Genomic DNA, 25,677 nt, shown 5'->3' on the forward strand with positions numbered 1-25,677 from the left:
CCAGTCATGAGCACAAGAAGAGAAGAAGCTAGCAACAGTGAAGAGGTGGTCTCTTTGTTTTTTGTCAGTGGCCTTCCCACGGACATTAAACCACGTGAGCTTTACCTCTTTTAGCTATTTAAGGGATATGAAGGTTCACTGATCAAGCTAACATCAAAACAGCTCATTGGCTTTGTTACATTTGACAGCAGAGCGGAAGTAGAAGCAGCAACGAATGCTGTGTTCACCCACACTGTGCTGCACTGCACACTCAGCTGCGCTGGTATCCTCCATCTGAAGCATCTCTGGAAGGGTCAGTGTTATTAAGTATTTAACTGCCCTTATCCAAGGAATCACATTTCTCCGAGGAGTGATGCAAGAACAGACTGAACTTAATTTTCAGGTTGGACCTTGCTGAAGGAGATTTTGGAGAACTGGCTCGTTTCCACTTAACTTGGAGGGAATGGAGTGGTCACTAAGGACTGTAGATTTAGAAACTTTACTGGTGAATTTTTTTTCCATATGGGAGGATTCTTCAAACTATTTACTGCAACAGACTAGTAACGTTTGTTGTTATAATCATTGAATGCTGTGTGTCAATTATTTGCTTGGATGCTGGCTGTCAGAGTCTTAGGAAAGCTGGTAATGTCATTGGTTATCATGAAATGAATAAAGGAGGGAATGAGAATGTGTATAGGGTACAAGCAGGCAGAGAAAGAGTTAAGTTCTGAGTTTTGTGAAACAAGATGTTCAGCTGAGTATGACTCAGATCAGATAAGAACTTATAGTTAACAAGAGGGTGCTGGAGGCAAGGGTATTCATTGTGTAACAACAGATGGCTTAATCTCCTAGTGAAACCTACTGATTGTAACAATCACCTGATCAATATGTAGGTTGCCTTATCTGAATGCTCCTCCCTATAAAATGACTATGTAATTCATTAAGAAACTGCTCTTCCAGAGAAGACTGTGAACTCATGTCACTGTGTACATGGGCGATTGTTCTCTCGCCCCCATGGCCTGGATTAAAGATGAAGGAGGTAAAACTATACTATGTCTCTGAGCGTTTTGCTTCGACTGAGGGGGGACCGGGATGACATTTGTACCAGCTCATGAACGAGCTAGCCAGTTCGTCCCAATCTCCATAGCCCTCTAAATTTATCACTTCCAAAAATACATTGAGCTCTGCCTAATGGAATCTGCCTCCACCATTTTACCAGGCAGCGCATTCCAAATTCTAACACAGAGTAAAGGAGTTTCTCATTTTACTCTGAGCTATCATGTTGGCAATCTTGAAATTGTTACCCTTAGTTACCAACATACCAAACAGTGGAAATAGAATATCCTACTTTGCCCTGTCAAAATTGTTCATAATTTTGGACACCTCAATAATGTGGCCTCTTCTCTCATCCAAGAAAAATAAGTCCAACTTCTCTCATCTTTCCTTAGAATTAAAATTCCTCATTCCTGGTATCATCCTTACAATTCTGTGTTGCAATTCTGCATCTAGATAAGGCAACATACATCCTTTCCTAAATAAGGTGCCCAGAATGAAGAATATGAAGAAAATCTCAAAGAAAAAATGAGAGCTCTTTGTGTTGCAAGAAAAATTAGGTAGATTTCATCGGAGGTTTCCAAAATTTTACAAACTTTTGAGTGAGTAAACAGTGAATTATTTCCACTGTTTAATGAATCAATAGCAAAGCTGATTAGAGGAATGAAGTGGATCATCACAACATAGAGTTCCTTCCTACAAGTGGCAATTGAGGCAGAAATCACCATAACATAAAAGAGAACTGGATAAAGATTTGAAAGGGATACAAGATAATGCAGAACAGGACAATGTGTTGAAGCAGAGCTCCAATGAACAGCCAACACAAACACGAGTACAAGACAATGCTAATTTCCAACATTTTACACAGGACTTCCTGCAATGCTTTTGATGAAATGTATAGCATGTGAAATCCCATTCACATTATGGGTTGCTCAGAATTAAACATCAGGAAATTTATAAATTATTTTCATCAGCTTTTTTTAAAATTGCATATGATTGCAAATATAAGTGATTGACAAGTGTCAGGTGTTAGAAGCTGTGTATTTATGTATCAAATTAAAAATGCTGGAAATAGACACCAGTGTCATTAGCAAAACAATCAATGGCCTTTCGGTATCAGTTTTTGTTCCATAAATAAGTGGTAGTCTCTTCATACAATTAAATCAATGTTAACACTGACAACAAATCAAATGTTTTTAAGAGGTGAAGAAGTTACTTTAAAAGATTTTCACTGATGGACCATTTTTAGTAGCTGGTTTGAAGATATTAACTCAGTTACTTTATAACATCCATGCATTATAAATCTCACTTATCAACACCAAAGACTGAAAAGTACACACACAATCTGATGTCCGATGATAAAAGAAACCTTGAAGTTGACACTTCATCTTTAAACATGTGGAATAGATGTGGACATCTATTTATCGACAACCAAAGCAACACTGCCAAGCAGAAACAGGAGACTCTCTTACCATGAGGTCAGTCCGCTCTACACAATCTTTGAACTCCAATGTTGAATCCTAAGGAAAAGAACACAACAGCTTCATAACATGATCCTATGGTACCTTACATTTTGTAAATCACTCGTGCAAATTTTAAAAACTTGTTGATTGATGTGCTCTTTGCTTTTATGGAGAGCCATGGTTCCATAGGCATTAAATAGTTTCTGGTACTAAGGATTGGTAGGCTATTACATGCATAAAAGTACTTGAGTTTAAGAATACATCTCTTTTAAAATAAAGTATAATTTGAAACCCAGCTAAGTAGCATTCTATATGAAATGGATTCATTGTGAAGTTTTTTAAAAACGGAATGGAATGCTATACAACTTTCTTAAATCACTATACAGTCATATGTGGTTCAGAAAAATAAAGCTGTTTACATCCAGTTCAAGTCTGAACATTTAAGCACATGTTTACAGAGGAACCTAATTTGGATACACAGATTTTTTTTCTTGAAGTCTAACAACAAAAGCCTTTTACAGCAGCTAAGAAGGTGAATGCTTCCACCAGCCTCAAAGTGAAAATCAGTTACTGCTATAAATACCCAGGATTTTCAATGATGCAGCTCTGAAATGTGAAACATATTCTGCTATTTTAAAATTCAGCTTGCGTCTTACCCAGAATAGAATTTATAACCTCAATGCTCATAATGATCATCTCTATTACAAAGTCCAACGTAGCCTTAAACCTTTTCAGCCTTAAATTACATCATAATTTGATATAAATTTGTCAACTTTTGTATCTACAGCAATCAGATGTTTATTTTGCCTCCATTTTAACAACTCTGATGCTGCATTTAGAAAAGGGTTTTTCTTTTCTCGGGACATGTTCTCATTACTTACTGCAGCATCTAGTGGTGTAAACCGTAACTACATTGGAGACAATTTCTGATAAAGTGGCAGAAGTCTGAAGTAGATTCGGCACTGAAACTGTGCAATTGCACAAAAGTTATAGAGTCGTAGTCATAGAGATGTACAGCATGGAAACAGTTAGTTTGCTGAAATTGCAAGTGGTCAGATCAAAACAGTCATTTTTTTTGTACAAAGGTTATTATACATCAATATACAAGGACCAATATTCATAAAGCAAATCATTATTTTAACATTAAGCAAAAAGAAAATTTAACAGTGAAAAGCTCAAGACATATTTTGGAAGGAAAATAAATAAGTAGAGAAATCAAACATGAAATGATAAAACTCTAAAAGAGGTGAGCATCAGAAATAAAATTGTTGAAACTCAGTACACAGCACATTTGTAACACTAAGTGGGAAAAAGAGAAACAAAATAGGCAAAGCAGAATGTTTGTCTTTTTCAGAGAGTTTGCAGAGTTGCAAAAGGATAATCTATTTTCTTGTGCCATGTAAGATTCTAAGACTCCTGTAATAATATATCTTCCTTCATTCTTGTATTGTCTGTGCAGACTATTACAGCTACTGCTATTAAATTCATTTAATCTCTCCGTTATTTCCTCCAATGATGCACACTGATCACCGGAAACCTCAAGGAGACCTTATGAATGTAACTTGTTCCAACCATGTGACTAACCAGAGCCCAATCTCCACACAACAGGCTTGGTGCTACTCTGCCACCAACCTTTCCGATCCCAACCTGTCGACATTCCCTTCCCCTTTACATCCCAGATAAAAGATCTACGACAACCATCTAACAGGGAGGAACGAGAGAAGCAGGGAGATAACTGAATGAGATTTTATTTTGTTTGTGATTGCTACCAAACAAAATTGGCTGGTTGCTAAAGGATCAATAAAGCATTTATGTGAACCTCTTAATTGGATCCATTACTCATGGATTTCACACAATGTTGTCTATCCTCCAAATGATAAATGCTTGATGGATTCAGCCACGAAGAAAATAAATTGCTAATACTGTAAATTAAGCTAGATAATCTAACAGATAGAACATAGAAAAATACAGCGCAGTACAGGCCCTTCGGCCCTCGATATTGCACTGACCGAAGACTACCTAACCTACACTAACCCAATAACCTCCATATGCTTATCCAATGCCCGCTTAAATGACCATAAAGAGGGAGAGTCCACCACTGCTACTGACAGGGCATTCCATGAACTCTCAACCCGCTGAGTAAAGAATCTACCCCTAACATCTGTCCTATACCAACCTCCCCTTAATTTAAAGCTGTGTCCCCTAGTAACAGCTGACTCCATACGCGGAAAAAGGTTCTCACTGTCAACCCTATCTAAACCCCTAATCATCTTGTACACCTCTATCAAGTCACCCCTAAACCTTCTTTTCTCCAATGAAAACAGCCCCAAGTGCCTCAGCCTTTCCTCATACGATCTTCCTACCATACCAGGCAACATCCTGGTAAACCTCCTCTGCACCCGTTCCAGTGCCTCCACATCCTTCCTATAGTATGGCGACCAAAACTGTACACAATACTCCAGATGCGGCCGCACCAGAGTCTTATACAACTGCAACATGACCTCAGGACTCCGGAACTCAATTCCTCTACCAATAAAAGCCAGTACGCCATATGCCTTCTTCACAGCACTATTTACTTGGGTAGCAACTTTCAGAGATCTGTGTACATGGACACCAAGATCCCTCTGCTCATCCACACTACCAAGTAGCCTACCATTAACCCAGTAATCCATCTTCTTGTTACTGCTACCAAAGTGAATGACTTCACACTTAGCTACATTGAACTCCATTTGCCACCTTTCTGCCCAGCTCTGCAACTTATCTATATCCCGCTATAACCTGCCACATCCTTCTTTGCTGTCCACCACTCCACTGACTTTCGTGTCATCCGCAAACTTGCTCACCCAGCCTTCAAGCCCCTCCTCCAGGTCATTTATAAAAATGACAAACAGCAATGGTCCCAAAACAGATCCTTGTAGAACACCGCTAGTAACGGCACTCCAAGATGAACCTTTACAATCAACTACTACCCTCTGTCTCCTTCCAGCCAGCCAATTCTTAATCCAAACCTCCAACTCACCCTCAATGCCATACCTCCGTACTTTTTGCATTAGCCTGCCATGGGGTACCGTATCGAACGCCTTGCTAAAATCCATATACACATCTACTGCTTTACCCTCGTCCACTTCCTTGGTCACCTTCTCAAAGAACTCAATAAGGTTTGTGAGGCACGACCTGCCCTTCACAAAACCATGCTGACTATCCTTGATCACATTATTCCTATTCTGATGTTCATAAATCCTATCCCTTACAATTCTCTCTAAGACTTTGCCCACAACAGAAGTGAGACTCACTGGCTATAGTTACTAGGGCTGTCCCTACTCCCCTTCTTGAACAAGGGGACCACATTCGCTATCCTCCAGTCTTCTGGCACTATTCCTGTAGACAATGATGACATAAAAATCAAGGTCAATGGCTCCGCTATCTCCTCCCTAGCTTCCCAGAGGATCCTAGGATAAATGCCATCAGGCCCAGGGGACTTATCTATTTTCATCCTTTCCAGTATTCCCCGGACCTCTTCCCTACATACCTCAAAGCCATCCATTCTAATCACTTGTGACTCAATATTCACATCAGCAACAATGTCCTGATCCTGAGTGAATACTGACGAAAAGTATTGATTTAGTGTCTCTCCAATCTCCTCTGCCTCCACGCACAACTTCCCACTACGATCCTTGACTGGACCGATACCTACCCTAGTCATCCTTTTATTCCTGACATACCTATAGAAAGCCTTAGGGATTTCCCTAATCCTACCAACCAAGGACTTTTCATGTCCCCTTCTCGCTGCTCTTCGCTCTCTCTTCAGATCCTTTCTGGCTACCTTATAACTCTCAATCGCCCCAACTGAACCTTCACGCCTCATCTTTACATAGGCCGCCCTCTTCCCTTTTAAAAGGGATTCCAATTCCTTATTAAACCACGGCTCCCTCACAAGACCCTTTCCTCCCTGCCTGACTGGTACATACTTATCAAGGACACCCAATAGCTGCTCCTTGAACAAGATCCACATATCATTTGTGTCCTTCCCTTGAAGTCTATTTTTCCAATCCACACATCCTAAGTCATGCCTCACCGCATCATAATTTCCCTGCCCCCAGCTATAACTCCTGCCCTGCAGTGCACACTTATCCCTCTCCATCACTAGATGTGTGGATTTAAGAATTATATGTACTCTCTATTTACCTACTGCATTGCTACCTTTTCAAATCCCTACTAAACCTCTAATGATACAGATTCATGCTTAACACAACTCCAAGACTTCATTCAGTTTTCAGCATTACATAGCAAGTGCTTATTTCCTCTCCTCATCTTCTAGTCATTATCTCTGAAATGAACCAACTTAGACTCAATGTTGGTACTAAGACCTTCTGGATCTGGTTGGTTTTAAACAATACTGACACTCATTAAACCAAGGGAAAATCTAATTAAACAAATAATAGCTCTTTGTATATATATGTAGGATCCAACATGGAAACAGATCCTTCAGTCCAACTAGTCCATCCAAACTAAACTAGTCCCACTTTCCTGCACTTGGCCCATTTCCCTCCAAACTTTTCCTATTCACGTACTTATCCAAATGTCTTTTAAATGTTGTAACTGCACCTGCATCCACCACATCCTCTAGCAGTTCATTCCACACACAAACTACTCTGTTTAAAAAAAAAGTTGCCCCTCGTCCTTTTTAATCTTTCTCCTCCCACCTTAAAAATATGATCCCTAGTTTTGAACTCTCCCACCCTTGCTATTCACCTTATCTATGCCCCTCATGATTTTATATACCTCCATAAGGTCACTCCTCAACCTTCTATATTCCAGTGAAAAAAATGCCAATCTATCCATCCTTTATGTATAACTCAAACCCTCCATTCCCAGCAACGCCATGGTAAATCTTTTCTGAACCCTCTCCAATTTAATAATATGCTTCCAATAACAGGGTAACCAGAATTGCACACAGTCTTCAGTGAGGTACAAACATACACCAAGTTTGAATGCAGTGACACTATAATTAAATAAAACAAACAACTGCAGATGATAGAAATCCAAAACAAAAACAGAAATTGCTGGAGAAACAAAGCAGGTCTGGCAGCATCTGTGGAGAGAAAGCAGCGTTAATGTTTCAGAACTAACGCTTCGGTAGAACTGGTTTCTCCAGCAATTTCTGTTTTTGTGACACTATAAATTCAACCCAGCTTCAAAAGGCTCAACCTTTACCCCATGTTTAAAAAAATGAAAAAAAAATGACCCTCATCCTTCAATTTTTTAAATAAACCATCTCTTTGCTTCACAATCAGCTGTTCCATTATACCCTGATCGAATGCAGATCCAATCAGCTCATAATATCTCAACCACCAAGATCTGTGCAGCTTCAGTGTATTTGAAAGACTCTCCTCCTCACTGTCTCCCCTCACTGAAGGCGTGGTGACCTTCAGGTTAAACCATCACTGGTTGTCTCTCTGTGATGCGCAAGACTACAGTAATTTGGGGCTGTGATTCAATGCCTTTTCCCCTGCTGATCATAAACTTCAGCTGAAGCAGAGCTCTGCATTCCCAGTTTCTTTTTGAAAATGCCATATCACTGCTCAATTCAAATGGCACTCTCTAAGTAGCAAATTAAATCACCATCCAATCCTCATTTTAAAAATGTACCAAGGCTCTGGCCAACCATATTGTGAATATTTCATTCAGCACACCTCCCAGCCCTTTCCATTTAGCCTCTGATGGGGAATTTCTGTTTCTTCATTCCTCCCTCTGCTCTTCATGTGTGTGGCATCCACTTCCCAAAACTGTGCTTTTCTGTCTTTTTCCTATTTTGAAACATTTACCATTGATTTTTACCCTGACCTCCATCTCTTTAGATTCCTCCACCTCCTGTTTAATGCTCATCACAGCTATAAACTGCAAAGTTGGTTTATGCAAGGGATGCTACCCAGATAGGTAGTTGCATTAAGGGTAAACTGAAGTGATCTCTAAGGCATTTCACTCTCTTCACAAGATGCTTCAGGCTGACCAGTATTAAGGATTGCACAAAGTGAAACTTCACCTCACTCTTCTCGCAATGTCGCTGTTTAAAAGCTGGATGCATCAGGATTCATTTTCCACCCCACCCTTTTACCCATGCTGACATACGAGGTATATTTTCTGCCAAAAGACAAAAGACAGATGAGGTGCAATTCCACAAACAACTTACTCCTTCCCTGCCATACAGAAGTAACATGTAGCTACCAGGAAGGAAATATAAATGCCATACACCAACTACACATTTCATTCATATTTCTAAAAATATCCAACCTTGGGAGTTTGACTATCCTCAATCAGGTGCTCTATCTCTCTCACTGAGAGCAAAAGAAACTTTACCTTGTACTATGCTCATGCCCCAAAATCTGCAATCAACTCAAAAGCAGAATCAACAAAGAGAACTGGCTACAGCCTACACAAAGGATGGTCAGCATATACACATGGAATGAATTCTAAAGAGAGGGGACTATTGTAGCATTTGTACTATTTGCTATATACAACATAAGCTCCCTGCTCTTATCATCCATGACATGACTCATAAAGGCAAGTGTTGCATGTGCCTTGTCTACGCTATTAACATTCTGGATTAGTGGTGCTGGAAGAGCACAGCAGTTCAGGCAGCATCCAAGGAGCTTCGAAATCGACGTTTCGGGCAAAAGCCCTTCATCAGGAACATGTCCAGCTACTTTCAGGAATTGGTGGACTAACACCCCAAGATTCCTCTGATCTTCTGAGCTTCCAAATCCCCTGATATTCACTGAGCACTGCCTGGTCTTGTTACTTTTTCCAAAGTATATCACCTCACAGTTATCAGGATTAAATTCCAGTTGCCACTGATTTATCCATCTGACCAATGCATTTATATCCTCCTGAACTGTCTGCCATCCAGCCAATCTTCATGTCATTTGCAAACTTGCCATTCACTCCCACATTTTGTTCTATATTGTTTGTTTAACCCAAAAAGACTGCACGCTGATAAAAAGAATTCCAATCTAAAGCTCACTGCCATTACATTAAACTAACAGCAGAGGGCAGCAAGTCAGAATCTACAACTCAAATTGTTCACAACCTTGTACAAATGGAACACAAAAAATAGCTATTTCCTACAATACAATGCTAATACTGAAGGCAGGTTACATTGACAAACAGAAACTCCACATAAAATAAACTTATTTTCTGCTGTCCAGTAGAATAGCTCAAAAGGGATGATGTTGCTTCTATGTAGGTACACTACAAAACTTGTCTTTTTTTTTTCAACCTATTCTCATGCTCAAATAGGAGTATCCAAATGGTTTTAATTTTGCTTACCACATATCATAAATGCTGAAGAAAACATGAAAACACTCCTTTCCTGCATTCCTACCCAATTCAAATCATTTTAAAAATAATATGCCTTTAAAAAAAACCATTGAAAAAATTATGACAAACTTTACTTCCCACCCATCCAAAGTAACTGGTAAAATAAATAGTGTTACTGCACTAGAATAGAAAGCCAGATCAAATCAGACTCACCAACACTTGATTCACAACATTGTGAAAGTAAAGCATTCAATGACATAATTGCCAATTTTTTTCTCACCAGACTTAAATAATAACAGATTATCAGACTCCAAGTTTATAACTTAAATAGAAATTAACAATTATAAATAGTGTAACTTTAGTACAGCAAAGCTAAACATGATCATCTGTCTGCAATTTAACCTCAATCTTTGATCACAATGTTCACTCTCACAGACAGACACAGTTAAGGGATAAAGTAAAAATGAAATAATTGGCAACAAAGTGTACCACACCTCAAAACTTCCTCAAACACTGTCTTGCATTAAAGGCACATGGGACTGTATCTTGCCTGATTTCCAAACTCACCGTCAATGCCAACAGCTATCAGCAAACTCCGAGGAACACTCATATTGCTGATAAACTGGGATTCTTTTCTCTCAACACTTTTTAACTGAATAAACAACAAAGGGAGTAAAACAACTTAAACACCGAATCCACCCTTCTGAGCACACAGCCTTCTGCCCAAATGTACCTACTAGAGAAGGTGCAAAACTTGACTCTTAGGAAATAAGGCAGGGCAGGTGGACTGAGGTGTCAGTGGGAGAGCACTTTGGGGCCAGTGACTATAATTCTATTAGATTTAAAATAGTGATGGAAAAGGATAGACCAGATCTAAAAGTTGAAGTTCTAAATTGGAGAAAGGCTAATTTTTGGTGTTAAGCAAGAACTTTCAAAAGCTGATTGACGACAGATGTTCGGAGGTAAAGAGACGGCTGGAAAATGGGAAGCCTTCAGAAATGAGATAACGAGAGTCCACAGAAAGTATATCCCTATTAGGGTGAAAGGAAAGGCTTAAAAATGTGTTGCTGGAAAAGCGCAGCAGGTCAGGCAGCATCAAAGGAGCAGGAGAATCGACGTTTCGGGCATGCGCTTTTTCAACAACAAATTTTTAAGCTCTGATCTCCAGCATCTGCAGTCCTATTCACTTTCTCCTGAAAGGAAAGGCTGGTAGGTATAGGGAATGCTGGATGACTAAAGAAATTGGTGGTTGCTAGAAAAAGAAGGAAGCATATGTCAGGTACAGACAGGATAGATTGAGTGAATCCTTAGCAGAGTATAAAGAAAGTAGGAGTATACTTAAGAGGGAAATCAGGAGGGCAAAAAGGGGACATGAGATAGCTTGGGCAAATAAAATTAAGGAGAATCCAAAGGGTTTTTACAAATATATTAAGGACAAAAGGGTAACTAGGGAGAGAACAGGGCCCCTCAAAGATCAGCAAGGCGGCCTTTGTGTGGAACTGCAGAAAATGGGGGAGATACTAAATGAGTATTTTGCATCAGTGTTTACGGTGGAAGAGAACAAGGAAGATATAGAATTTAGGGAAATAGATGGTGACATCTTGATAAATGTCCATATTACAGAAGAGGAACTGCTGGATGTCTTGAAACACACAAAAGTGGATAAATCCCCAGGACCTGATCAGGTGTGCCCGAGAACTCTGTGGGAAGCTAGAGAAGTGGTTGCTTGGCCTCTTGCTGAGATATTTGTATCATTGATAGTCACAGGTGAGGTGTCGGAAGACTGGATGTTGGCTAACGTGGTGCCACTGTTTAAGAAGGGTGGTAAAGACAAGCCAGGGAACTATAGACCAGTGAGCCTGACCTCAGTGGTGGGCAAGTTGTTGGAGGGAATCCTGAGGGACAGGATTTACATGTATTTGGAAAGGCAAGGACTGATTCGGGATAGTCAACATGGCCTTGTGTGTGGGAAATCACGTCTCACAAACTTGATTGAGTTTTTTGAAGAAGTAACAAAGAGGATTGATGAGGGCAGAGCGGTAGATGTGATCTATATGGACTTCAGTAAGGCATTTGCCTTCTCCCATGGGAGACTGGTTAGCAAGGTTAGATCTCATGAATACAGGGAGAACTAGCCAACTGAATATAGAACTGGCTCAAAGGTAGAAGACAGAGGGTGGTGGTGGAGGGCTGTTTTCAGACTGGAGGCCTGTGACCAGTGGAGTGCCACAAGGATCGGTGGTGGGTCCACTACTTTTCGTCATTTATATAAATGATTTGGATGTGAGTATAAGAGGTACAGTTAGTAAGTTTGCAGGTGACACCAAAATTGGAGGAGAAGTGGACAGCGATGAGGGTTCCTCTTCAGATTACAATGGGATCTTGATCAGATGGAACAATGGACTGAGAAGTGGCAGATGGAGTTTAATTCAGATAAATGAGAGGTGTTGCATTTTGGGAAAGCAAATCTTAGCAGGACTTATACACTTAATGGTAAGGTCCTATGGAGTGTTGCGAACAAAGAGACCTTGGAGTGCAGGTTCATAGCTCCTTCAAAGTAGAGTCGCAGGTAGATAGGGTAGTGAAGGCGACGTTTTGTATGTTGTCCCTTATTGGTCAGAGTATTGAATACATTAGTTGGGAGGAGCTGGGAGGTCATGTTGCGGCTGTACAGGACATTGATTAGACCACTGTTGGAATATTGTGTGCAATTCTGGTCTCCTTCCTATTAGAAAGATGTTGTGAAACTTGAAAGTGTTCAGAAAAGATTTACAAGGATGTTGCCCGGATTGGAGCATTTGAGCTATAGGAAAAGGTTGACTAGGTGGGGCTGTTTTCCCTGGAGCATCAGAGGCTGAGGGATGACCTTATAGAGGTTTATAAAATCATGAGGGGCTTGGATAGGATAAATAGACAAAGTCTCTTCCTGGGATGGGGGAGTCCAGAACTAGAGGGCATAGGTTTAGGGTGAGAGGGGAAAGATATAACAGAGACCTAAGGGGCAACTTTTTCATGCAGAGGGTGGTATGTGTATGGAATGAGCTGCCAGAGGAAGTGGTGGAGGATGGTATAATTACATTTAAAAGGCATCTGGATATGTATATGAATAGGAAGGGTTTGGAGGGATATGGGTCAGGTGGGACTAGATTGGGTTGGGATAGCTGGTCAGCATGGATGAGTTGGACCAAGGGGTCTGTTTCTGTGCTGTATATCTCTATGACTCTAGTTTCTCTTTTCTCACATTTGTTGTCATTGGCTGGTCAGCACTGGTTTCCTCTTGATTGACCAATAACACCACCTGGTGCCGAAACGTGTACAGTATTTCTTAGAATGATAATTAACTTTAATGGTATTTCCAGGCAACTTCATGTATGCAAGTATCAGCTCCTTTGTTCACTATTTTAAGAAAAATCAAGCTGTGCAAAGTTGAATTCTCAGCTTCAGCTTTCTGTTCCAAATCAAAACTGAGAAAAATAATACAAAAAGTGATGGTCCCAACAATGCAAATGCTATTGAAGTTGAAAACTTGAAAATAGATAGTTTCAAGTCCTTCTTAGAAGAAAGATTACAAAACTGCTCAAGTTTGACACTATGATTTGAATTTGTTATTCTGTTTCAGTCGCAGACTACAGGATTGTATCAATTGACCTTAACACATGGCCTGCAGTCTACAGTTTAGGCTCTTGCAACTGAGTCTTCCAGATTACAAATGTTTAATACCCGGCATAACTTACAACTACAGTTTACTGCAAAGCGATGAGTAGTAGACAGCTAGACGTTTTGCAAGTGCTAAATAATAATTGTTTACAATCACAATCGTGATGCCAGCAACAGCACAACTTTTACATCATCCAAACTGGAACTGAATGCCAGGCAATACAGCTGCCACATCGGTACTGACCATTTCCAAATCATAACAACTCGAAACATTCCTTCTGACCAATGTCAAACCGTCTACCAACACCAAGGACTCGCCAATGAATACAGACTGAATTGAATAAGCTTGATCAAAACCAAAGAAAAATCATGGCAGAGGCTGGATTGTCTGCAATGAGAAGCTCACCTCATCCTCTCTCCTACATGGAAAAAGTTTAAGCCCAGGAAACGACTGAATATTTAGCACCTGGCTAGCCAGATGCAGCCAACACAACACTCATGGTTTCAGAACTCTGAAGGAATCACACAGTTAACTCGGAAACATTCGGAGATAGTGAGGACTGCAGATGCTGGAGGATTCAGAGTCAACAACTTGTGAAGCTGGAAAAAGCACAGCAGGTCAAGCAGCACTTGAGGAGGAAAGTCAGTGTTTCAGGCAGGACCCTTCACCAGGACTGGGGAGGTGGGATGGCAATAGGTGGATGCAGATAAGGGTTACTTATGACGGGTCAGTGAGAAGGGTGGAGCAGGTGGGTGGGAAGGAAGACGATAGGTAGGTCAGGTCAAGAGGGCAATGTCGAGTTGGAGGGTTGGATCTAGATGCTGCCAGACCTGCTGAGTGGACCACTTGATGAAGGAGCGGCACTCTGAAAGCTAGTGCTTCCAATTAAACCTGTTGGACTATAACCTAGCGTTGTGTGATTTTTAACAGTCAAGAAAGCAAACCAATGCCTCTACTTCCTCAGAAGGCTAAGGAAAGTTGGCATGTCCACAATGACACTTACCAATTTTTATAGTTGAACCACAGAAAGCACCCTATCTGGTTTCATCACAGTTTAGTATGGCAACTGCTCTGCCCAAGATAACAAGATATTACACAGTGTTGTGAGCACATGAAAACCAAGGTTCCAACTATTGACTCCAGTCTACACTTCCCGCTGCCTCAGCCAACATCAAAGAACCTTCCCACCCCAGTTATACTCTCTTTCATTGGGCAGCAGACACAAAAGATATGCAAAAACACGTACTAACAGATTCAAGAACAACTTCTTCCCCGCTATATTCAGGCTAATGAACAGACCTCTCATTTTAGAGATGATCTTTCTCTGCACCTTCTCTGCAGCTGTAACATTGTATTGTGCATTCTGATGTACTCATGTAAGTTATGATTTATCTGGGTAGCACACAAATCAATACTCTTCACTGTATTTCAGTCCATGTGACAATAATAAATCAAATCAAAATGGAGAGAGATTGTAGAGTTCAGAAGAATCTGAGGATACATGTGTCACAAGACGTTAGTATACAGGTATAGCAAGTGATTAGGAAGGCAAATGAAATATTGTTAATTACAAAGTAATTGGAACAAGTAATGACATTTTGTTGCAGTTGTACAGGGTGTTTGTGGGTCCACATCTGAAGTACTGTATACAGTTTTGGTTTCCTTAAGAAAGGATATAAATGTGTTGGGAGCAATTGGGAAGGTTGACTGATTCCTGGAAATTACCTGAAGATAGGTTGGACAGGCTTGACCTGCATCCACTAGAGTGTGGAAGAATAAGAGCTGGTCTGACTGAAAAATACAAAATCCTCCGAGGCCAGGACAGGATGGATACTGAAAAGATGGAAGGGTCTCTGCCTTGTCAAAGGGTCTCTAACTTGAGAATACAAGTTAAAAATAAGAGGTTGTCAATTTAAGACACATGAGAAGAATATTTTTCCCTTGAGGGGATCGGTCTTTGGAAATCTGTGCTTGGAAATGGTGAGGCAAAGCCATTGAATATTTTGCAGGTGAAGGTTTATTGGAAGAGGTTGGGATATGGAGTTATGGCCACAAGCAGATCAGCCGACCCCTAATTTGTACATTCACATAACTGCTAACACTTTACATTTCTCATTTATACAAATTTGGAAAGGAGCACTTAGCTACAGTTAGTTCACAGAATAGCTACGTAAATTTGGTGTGGATCTTGCCCCAACATTTAGTGACAAATCTGAACTAAATTAAAACCTGCCAGTGACTTTATGCCTTGAGTACAAACGGACATAACCGCAATGCAGAAAAACAGCTGTTACATTGCTCTAAAACAATGGCTGGTGCTGGTATCAAGTGGCAAGAGGTTGGATAACAGTAATGAGATGCAGAACTGAACAACTGAGCCTGCACTGCGACAGGCATTCATTTAGAAATGTGTGACAAGAATGACGCTGGATCGTTTCAAAGTGAAATTATAATGTTTGAATTCTTATTAATACCCAAGTTTACTCTTCCAAATAAGATAACTTTTGCTTTAAAAATATAATGAACATTGTGACTGCTGAGCTTGCAACCCAACACCAAAACACACCTGCTCACTTAAGATAACACTTTATTCTTTGTTAATGCTCCACTCTGTAGAATCTAAATCTATATATTTTAAACCATTGCAAAACACAGAGGAATTCAATAATGAAATACAGAAATATTTCCATAAATCCTACATTAAAACTATAGATCTGTACTAAAGTCTGATAATTGTATTAAAGTGAAGGAAACATAGGTGGAGGCTACTAATTAAGTACCTTGAAGACACAAAGACACTTCTGGGACAGCATTGTTTAGAGAGGAGACTGACATTTGTAATGTTACATTCTGTAAATAAATTTAGTATTAAGAAAGAAGATTGGAAACCAGATGCCAATCTCACCACCTGCCTATGAAAGTTTTAACAGTGAGGAGCATTCCATCCATACAAAAAAGAACCTATCATCTGCAAGAGGGATCCAAATATTGGAAAATGTATTATCGGTCACCACTGTCACAGACACTGACATTAATCATTTAGACAAATAGCAATGACAAAGGCATAAAAGTGGAATATCTGGCATCCTTCAAACACAAATGATTAATTGTAGGGATTTCTATACATTGTATGGTAAAAGGTGGGTAAGGGATGTGAGCAGGAGTTGAATGACAGGAAGTCTTGAGACGGAGAAAAATACAAGTGTTTAAAAAATGTAACTTCTCTCATAAAAATATTTTGAACAGGAACTTCACAACCCTTTTTTCTCCCCTGGAGTTCAGCGATCCATTCCATACACATCAAATAATCTGTTTGTTCGGAATGAGGGGACTGAGCACCATTTGTCTCAGAACTCTGGAGGTACTAAGGTGGGGCAGTACAGTGGAAAATGGCTCACATGCCTTATAGCAAGTGATTATGTAGGAACAAGATGAAAATCAAATTACAATGCATTCCACCTGCTCCCTGTGGTTAAACAGTTCGTCATCTCTCATTCTAAGACTCTGATGTGAATAAGGGTGACCAGTAATTGTGTGTCAACACTTTCAGAAAAGCAACAGGAAGAAGACACCTAGAAAGTCTCAACAGCTTCAGTAGCAGACTGAACAAGGTGTAATGATCAGTTATGTGAACTAAGCCACATTCAAAGTTCCAAATCAACAACATGCTCCTGTTGCGGTACAAACTGAATACCAAATGTGCACAAGGAAGCAATTCAACTCGTGAAATAAAATACCCTGTTGTTCTTCAATCGGCAATTTCCTGTAGGATTTTCATCCAAGTTCGAAGACAGAACCTGCACATTTTCCAAAGCACAATACAAAGGTGGGTTAAGAACATAGGATTAAATTATTGCAAACACAACCTTGTCCATTAAGAGTTAACAAATGTGTGTGAATCTTGAGAATTATGTGACTATACAGTAAACGTTCAATTAAATTTAAAATATTTCCTGCCTGCCAAGTGGCAGAATGCACTTTGAAATTAATTTGGGCCATCTCAAGAGATTCTCAATAGAGAGTCAGTGCACTAAAACGCTCACAACATGCCAGAATCACTTGGGATGAAAGTATGTGATGATCACTGCATGAAGAATTAACAAAATTCCCGACATTACAGTGGTTTTGTAAACTTAGGCTTCAGCCACATTCTTTAAAAAGCCAGAGAAAACATAACTCTGGAGACTCACTTCTGAACTGATGGAGGGCAGGTTGTTGAGAAAGCAGTTGAAGGCGATTGATCCTGGAGCACAAGTTTGAGGAACAACATCCCGGGCCTGAGAATATCACCTCCAAGAACACAACTAGAACAATACAGCGCAGAACAGGCCCTTCGGCCCTCGATGCTTTTCCAACTATCAATGATATTTCTAAGATGATCAGAGGATTAGATAGGGTAGACATTGAGAGTCTTTTTCCTAGGATGATGACATCAGCTTGTACGAGGAGGCATAACTACAAATTGAGGGGTGATTGATTCAAGACAGATGTCAGAGGCAGGTTCTTTACTCAGAGAGTAGTAAGGGCATGGAATGTCCTGCCTGCCAATGTAGTTAACTCAGCCACATTAGGGGGATTTAAACAATCCTCGGTTAAGCACATGGATGATGATGGGATAGTGTAGGGAGATGAACTTAGATTAGTTCACAGGTAGGCACAACATTGAGGGCCGAAGGGCCTTTTCTGTGCTGTATTTTTCTATGTTCTATTTCCTAGTACAAATCGTGACTCTCATCAATTTTACAAAAGTAAAACATTTAAAATTTATCTGAACATGGATTTGACTGAATACTGCGTACAATTCTGGTCGCCCCTCTACAGGAATGATGTTGGAGTTGAAAAGTGTGGCGCTGGAAAAGCACAGCAGGTCAGACAGCATCCGAGGAGCAGGAGAATCGAAGGTTTGAGTTTATGCTTATGCCCGAAATGTCGAATCGCCTGTTCCTCAGATGCTGCCTGACCTGCTGTGGTTTTCCAGCAGCACACTTTTCAACTAGCTCTCCAGCATCTGCAGTCCCCATTTTCTCCTAAGGGAAGGACACTGTTAAACTTGAGAGGATGAGAAAAGATTTACAAGGATGTTGTCATGACCAGAGGGTTTGAGCTACAGGGAGAGGCTGAATAGGCTTTGGCTGGAGTTTCGGGGGCTGAGGGATGACCTTATAAAGGTTTATAAAATCATGAGAGGCATGGATAGGGTAAGTAGACAAGATCTTTTTCCTAGAGTGGGGAGTCCAAAACTATAGGGTATAGGGGCATAAGGTGAGAGATGAAAGATTTAAAAGAACCTGATGGGTAAATATTTCATGCCAAGGGTAGAACTTGTATGGAACAAGCTGCCAGAGGAAGTGGTGGAGGCTGGTACAATTACAACATTTAAAAGGCATCTTGATGGATATATGAATTGGAAGGGTTTGGAGGGATATGGGCCAAGTGCTGGCAAATAGGACTAGGTCAAATTGGGATGTCTGGTGTGGACGAGTCAGACCAAACAGTTTGTTTCAGTGCTGTATGAAGTTACAACTCTATATGCGCAATAGCAGAAATATTTGTGAAAATAAATCTTTATACAATTAATTTTGGAGATTTATCTGTAATCTAAATACAACCTTGTAGTCATATAGAACCTTGAAGGAAAGCATCTCAAAGAAGCACGAATTGGCAAAATTTGACTCTGAGCCACACAAGATATCTACATGTGACCAAAAGCTTGATGAAGGAGATGAATGTAAACAATGAGTTTGAAGGAGGAGACAGAAACAGCTGGACAGAATTGTGGATGTAGATTTGCTCGGGGAGCTGGAAGGTTCATTTCCAGACATTTTGTTACCCTACTAGGTAGAATCTTCAGTGGGCCTCAGGCGAAGCAATGCTGAAAATTCCTGATTTGGAGATGCCGGTGTTGGATTGGGGTGTACCAAGTTAAAAATCACACAACACCAGGTTATAGTCCAACAGGTTTAATTGGAAGCACACTAGCTTTCATAGCGATGCTCCTTCATCAGGTGATTGTCTGATGAAGGAGCGTCGCTCTGAAAGCTAGTGTGCTTCCAATTAAATTTGTTGGACTTTAACCTGGTATTGTGTGATTTTTAACTCTGAAAATTCCTGCTTTCTATTTATATGTTTGGGTTTCTTTCTGTTGGTGATGTCATTTCCTGTAGTGCTGTTACTTCCTGTGGAGAAGTCACTTCCTGTTCCTTTTTTCAGGGGGTGGTAGATGGGGTCTAACTCGATGTGTTTCTTGATAGAGTTCTGGTTGGAATGCCATGTTTCTAGGCATTCTCGTGTGTGTCTTTGTTTGGCTTGTCCTCGGATGGGTGTGTTGTCCCAGTCGAAGTGGTGTCCTTCCTCATCCGTATGTGAGGATACTAGTGAGAGAGGGTCATGTCTTTTTGTGGACAGTTGGAGTTCACGTATCCTGGTGGCTAGTTTTCTGCCTGTTTGTCCAATGTAGTGTTTGTTACAATCTTTGCATGGTATTTTGTAAATGTATTTTGTAGTTTTGCTCACTGTCTGTATTGGGTCTTTCAAATTCAGTAGCTGCTGTTTTAGTGTATTGGTGGGTTTGTGGGCTTCCATAATGCCAAGGGGTCTGAGTAGTCTGGCAGTCATTTCCGAGATGTCTTTGATGTAGCTGGACAGAATGACAGAGTCTAATTTCTGGACACTTGGATCTACATCTATCAATGGGGTATGGACTAAAGTTGAGGGTAAGAGGCAGAATTGGAGGACAGTGAAATCTCAGGGCTGCATATCTGGAAGGGCAGTTGAAGCAAGAAAGGGCAAAGATTGAAAGAATTTGAAAACAGGGACACAGAGTCATAGAGATGTACAGCATGGAAACAGACCCTTCGGTCCAACCTGTCCGTGACAACCACATATCCCAACTCAATCTAGTCCCACCTGCCAGCACCCAGCCCATATCCCTCCAAACCCTTCCTATTCATATACCCATCCAAATGTCTCTTAAATGTTGCAATTGTACCAGCCTCCACCACTTCCTCTGGCAGCTCATTCCATACACGTACCACCACATGAAGTATAAAAATCAACATGCTCCTGAAAAGGAAGCCAATACAAGTCAGCAAGCTCAACATGAAGGGTAAATAGGATATGGTACGAGTTAGCATACAAGGAGCATAATTTCAGATAACCTCAAAATTTATAGGGGGTACAAGGAGGAAAGATTCTCCAGAGCTAATAACAGCACAGATGAGGATCTCAGCAGCAAATGAGCTGAAACAGGAGTGGGGACAGTAATGCTACAGAGATAGAAAATGCTGTCAATGGGGTGGCCTAAGGCTCAGAGTGAAATAGAATTATTGATAAAAGCGATATACAAGGATATTTTGAGGAATAATATCACTATGTATTTGAAGTTGGAATTTATTCCTTTGGTTTGGCATCATCATCAGTTTGGTCAGACGCTGCTACATAGAAGTGGCTATATAAGCAGCCACACAACCTAAAGCCCTCAAAGTGTGTTCCAGTTTTGAACACATTCTTATTTATTAGCTATTCTCTGCAGTAAAATTCTCCTGTGTACATTGTTTCTCATTGTTTATAAGTGAAAATCCTTGGTGGTTACTAATTCAACAGTGAAGTGGGCTATGCCAGTAGCAAAATGCCAGTGATATTTTCAGTTGAGCAGAGCTCTTCCAACAGCAGTAACCATCTTGTGGCTGCGATACATCAATCATCCCTGCCTACTGTTCATCACAAAGAAAGGACATAGCTACAAAACTGAGTACATTAAACTACATTTTGAAGAAAGTTTGTATTTCAATGCCCGTACCTTTCCCTGAGCCTAGGATGCTCAACATTTCATATTCACAATTACATTTTCCTGAAACCAAACCATTCAACACTTACAGCCTTAATTTTGTAATCAATTAGTCTTAGATAACTGCATTTTAGTTCAATTTTTCTCCATTCTCTGAACTGCAAATCGTAAAGTCTTAGAATTTGGTTGAGACAGGGCCAAGACTGGCAGCCTAGCGTTCCAGGATTTAGACGTTTCAGGTAAAACAAAGTGGCTTGCTTTACTGATACCATGGTTGTACTGAGGGAGGACACCTTGCTGAGTTCATTTAGTGAAGACATATGGGTTATGCTCAGGAATAAGAAGGGTGCAATCGCTTTGTTGGATTCTATTACAGGCCTCCCAACAGTCAGTGGGTGATAGAGGAGTAGATATGTGAACAGATTATGGAAAAATGTAAAAACAACAGGGTTGTTGTGGTGGGTGATTTTCACTCTCTTTATATTAACTGGGACTCATTTAGTACCATAGGCTTAGATGGGGGTAGAATTTGTTAGATGTGTCCAGGATGGCTTTTTGAAACAATATGTGAATAGTCCAAGTCGGGACGGGGCTATACTAGACCAGGTTTTGGGATATGAACCTGGACAGGCGATGGAAGCTTCGCTGGAGGAGCATTTTGGGAACAGTATCCTTAATTCTGTAAGCTTTACGTTACTTATGGATAAGGATAAGAGTAATGCTTGGGTGAAAGTACAAAATTGGGGGAAGACTAATTACCACAATGTTAGGCAGGAACTGAGAATGTAGACCAGGGCCAGCTGTTTGAGAGTAAATCCACATTTGGCAGGTGGGAATCTTTCAAAGGCCAATTGAGAGTTCAGGACCAGCACATTCCTGTGAAAAAGAACGACAGGGATAGCAAGATTCAGGAACCCCGGATGACGAGAAATTATGAAAAAGGAAACTGAAGACAGACAGACCCCTAAGAACACAAAGAAAGCAGAAAAGAACTCAAACAAGAAATTAGGAGGGCTAAAAGGGACCACTAACTGTGTTTGGCAAACACAGGAAAATCCCAAGGTGTTCACGTACCTATATAAGGAGCAAGAGGGTAGCTAGGGGAAAAGGGTAAGTCCCCTCAAGGACAAAGGAGGGAAACTTAAGCACTGGGGCCAGAGGACGTGATCCTTAACAAATGCATTGCATCGGTATTCATAAGGGAGACTGATATGGTGGATGGTGAATCTCAGGAGGGTAGATTAGATTAGATTAGATTAGATTCCCTACAGTGTGGAAACAGGCCCTTCGGCCCAACAAGTCCACACCGACCCTCCGAACAGCAACCCACCCAGACCCATTCCACTACATTCACCCCTGACTTACGCACCTAACTTCACAGTGTATGGGGTATGATAATATTCGAGGGCATGTTAGCAAAAAAAGGTGTTGCATGTTTTAAAAAGCATTAAGATAGACAAGTCCCCAGGACTTGATGGGATCTATCTCAGAATGCAGAGGGAGGCAGGTGAGGAAATTGCTGGAGCTTTGTATGAAATCTTTGGGACTTCCTCAGTGCCTGCAGCGGATACAAAGGCCTGGAAAACAACCAACATAATTTCTTTAAGGGCAACAGGGATAATCTGGAAAATTTTAGGTCGGTGAGCCTTACATCAGTGCTAGGGAAATTAGTGGAGTAGATTTTTAAGGATAGGATCACCTCACATCCGAAAAAATTGAGACTTGTTAGCGATAGGCCAGCATGGTTTTGTGCAGGGAAGGTCACTTCTCACAAGCTGAGTTTTTTTTGAAGAAGTGACAAAGATGATTGATGAGAGCAGGTAGCTGCTGTTAAAATGGACTGTAGCAAGGCCTTTGTCTCGGGAAATCACATGGGATCTGCAGTGAGATGCTAAGATGGATACAGAACTAGCTTAGTCATGGAAAACAGAATAGTGGGGGAAGGGAATTTTTCTGACTGGAGATCTGTGATTAGTGGTGTTCTGCAGGGATCAGTGTTGAAACCCCTGTTGTTGGTAAGATGTACAAATGATTTGAAGGAGAATGCAGTTGGCCTGATTAATAGGTTTGCAGACACAAAGGTTGGGGGGAGTTGCGGATAGTGAGGAAGACTGCCAGAGGATACAGCAGGATATAGATAAACTGGAGACGTGGGTGGAGAAATTGCAAATGGAGTTTAATCCAGACAAATATGCAGTGATGCATTCTGGAAAGTCTAATGCAGAAGGGATATATACAGTAAATGACAGAACGCTTACCAGCATCAACACAGAGATTTAGGCATATAGGTCCACAGTTCTCAAAGCGGCAACACAAATGGTTAAAGTGGTTAAGGCAGCATCTGGAATATCTGCCTTCATTGTTTAGGGCACAGAATATAAAAATGGCAAGTCATGTTGCAACCATATAGAACTTTACTAGGCCACATTTGAAATATTGTACACAATCTTGGTCACCACACTACAAGAAAGGGCGTGGATGATTCAGAGAGGGTATAGAAACTTTATACCAGGATGTTGCCTTGTTTGAAGGGTATTAGATTAGATTACTTACAGTGTGGAAACAGGCCCTTCGGCCCAACAAGTCCACACCGCCCCGCCGAAGCGTAACCCACCCATACCCCTACATCTACATTTACCCCTTACCTAACACTATGGGCAATTTAGCATGGCCAATTCACCTGGCCTGCACATCTTTGGACTGTGGGAGGAAACCGGAGCACCCGGAGGAAACCCACGCAGACACGGGGAGAACGTGCAAACTCCACACAGTCAGTCGCCTGAGGCGGGAAATGAACCCGGGTCTCAGGCGCTGTGAGGCAGCAGTGCTAATCACTGTGCCACCGTGCCACCCACAATGAGGGAGATGAGACAAACTTGGTTTGTTTTCACTTGAACACTAAAGGATGAGGGGCGACCTGATAGAAGTTTACAAAATTATGAGGGGCATGGATAGAGTGGATAGTCAGAGTCTCTTTCCCAGAGTAGAAATGTCAATTACAAGGGGACATAGGTTTAAGGTAAAAGTGGAAAAGTTTAAAGAGGATACAAAAGGCAGGTTTTCCTTTTTTTTAAACAGAGGATGGTAAAAGCCTAGAATGCAGTGCCAGAGGAAGTGGTAGAGGCAGACACAATGTTTAACAGGCAGCTTAACAGATACACGAATAGGCAGGAAATAGAAGGTTATGGACCGCTTAGGGGCAAAAGGTTTTTAGTTTAGAAAGACATAGGTTGGCACAGTCTTGGTACGCCAAAGGGCTTGTGTTCCTGTGTTGTTTTGTTCTTTGATACAGATCTTCAGTTGCATAAAATCCTTAAGACCTCAGACTATCCTCCAAATTTCCTACTTGGAATATAGCAGCTTTGAAGACAACAGATCAATATTCTGCCCTCACATATCCTAACCTCTCATCGAAGAAATACAAAGTTGAGATCTCGTGAGAAGCCTTTGGTTACTGCGACCGTGTACAGCATTGGTAAAGGTGGCCAAAGGATAACCAAGGCTTGCTTCAATTCATTCCATAGAAATGAAAGGGCTGGAAAAAGCTAGACCTAGCTCTTCAATAACTCATTCCGTTAACTTACACTCAATGCACAAACAGATGATGCAGGTGAACTAAAATGTTTAAGGTGGCCAAAAGCAATTACTTGACACTTAATTAGAGTACAAAGTTGCAAATTAGGTCAAGTCCTCTCCCAACTGTCATAAAAAATACAAGAAATTAACCCTTTTAAGAGAATTTCAAATACAAAAAAAACTTTCTTCATAAAATTCTGAACTTTGCCCTGGCAATAGGGTTACACCCAAGTTTCAACCCCTCCTCTTTTGGGCTTAATTTCTCCTTAAGGGACCTTTCTGTTTCAGTCCCTTCGATCACAATCCTTGATATGTACCACCCTTCCTAGTTTCACACTTGATATTCTACAGCTACAGTTTTAGCCCAAGACCCCACCACTCTCTGCAATTTCTCTTCTCCAAGCTACGTTCATCAAAGAGTCTCAAACTCCAGTTCCTTAAACTGCTACCTATTCAGAATCTCCTCTCAGCCTCCACACCAGCTTATATTCTTCTCACTATCCTTTATCCAGGCATAATCCTTCACTCTTCCAATATCATGACGATAACAGTCAGCTTGAACACAACCATCCTCTCTCATGACTGCCTGTCCCTCATTTTGCTTCCTCTGCAAAGTATTTGAACAGGCCTGGCTATAAACCAACATCTCAATAAAAGGATTAAGATCCAATCTGCTCAACATCATTCAGGTCTTTCTGCTCAAAGGCATGAACTACATCCTCCTTTACAGTGACCTGAAACTTTATTCCAACTCCTTATTCTCACCATTCTCCTCCATCAGCTCTTATTTGAAATGAAAACAGAAATTGCTCAAGAAATTTAGCAGATCTGGCAGCATCTGTGGA

The 25,677-nt window shown here is 40.8% G+C and overlaps 1 protein-coding gene across 8 annotated transcripts in view; it reads right to left on the reverse strand.

The window, feature by feature from the left end:
* The window catches only part of LOC140489423 (RNA binding protein fox-1 homolog 2-like), a 370,713-nt gene that overhangs the window by 250,245 nt on the left and 94,791 nt on the right, over nucleotides 1-25,677 (reverse strand). For 6 of the 8 annotated variants that reach the window (XR_011963127.1, XR_011963128.1, XM_072588965.1 and 3 more), the window contains one exon: nucleotides 2,505-2,552. The exons of the other annotated variants lie outside the window; for them this stretch is intronic. Coding sequence is in view for 4 of the 6 variants with exons in the window: in XM_072588965.1 (XP_072445066.1) it covers nucleotides 2,505-2,552 (48 nt within the window). In the remaining 2 variants the exon portion in view is untranslated. The remainder of the gene's footprint in view (nucleotides 1-2,504; nucleotides 2,553-25,677) is intronic. 8 annotated transcript variants of the gene reach the window in all.

Source organism: Chiloscyllium punctatum, chromosome 18, assembly GCF_047496795.1.
Source record: "Chiloscyllium punctatum isolate Juve2018m chromosome 18, sChiPun1.3, whole genome shotgun sequence".
Taxonomy (NCBI): domain Eukaryota; kingdom Metazoa; phylum Chordata; class Chondrichthyes; order Orectolobiformes; family Hemiscylliidae; genus Chiloscyllium; species Chiloscyllium punctatum.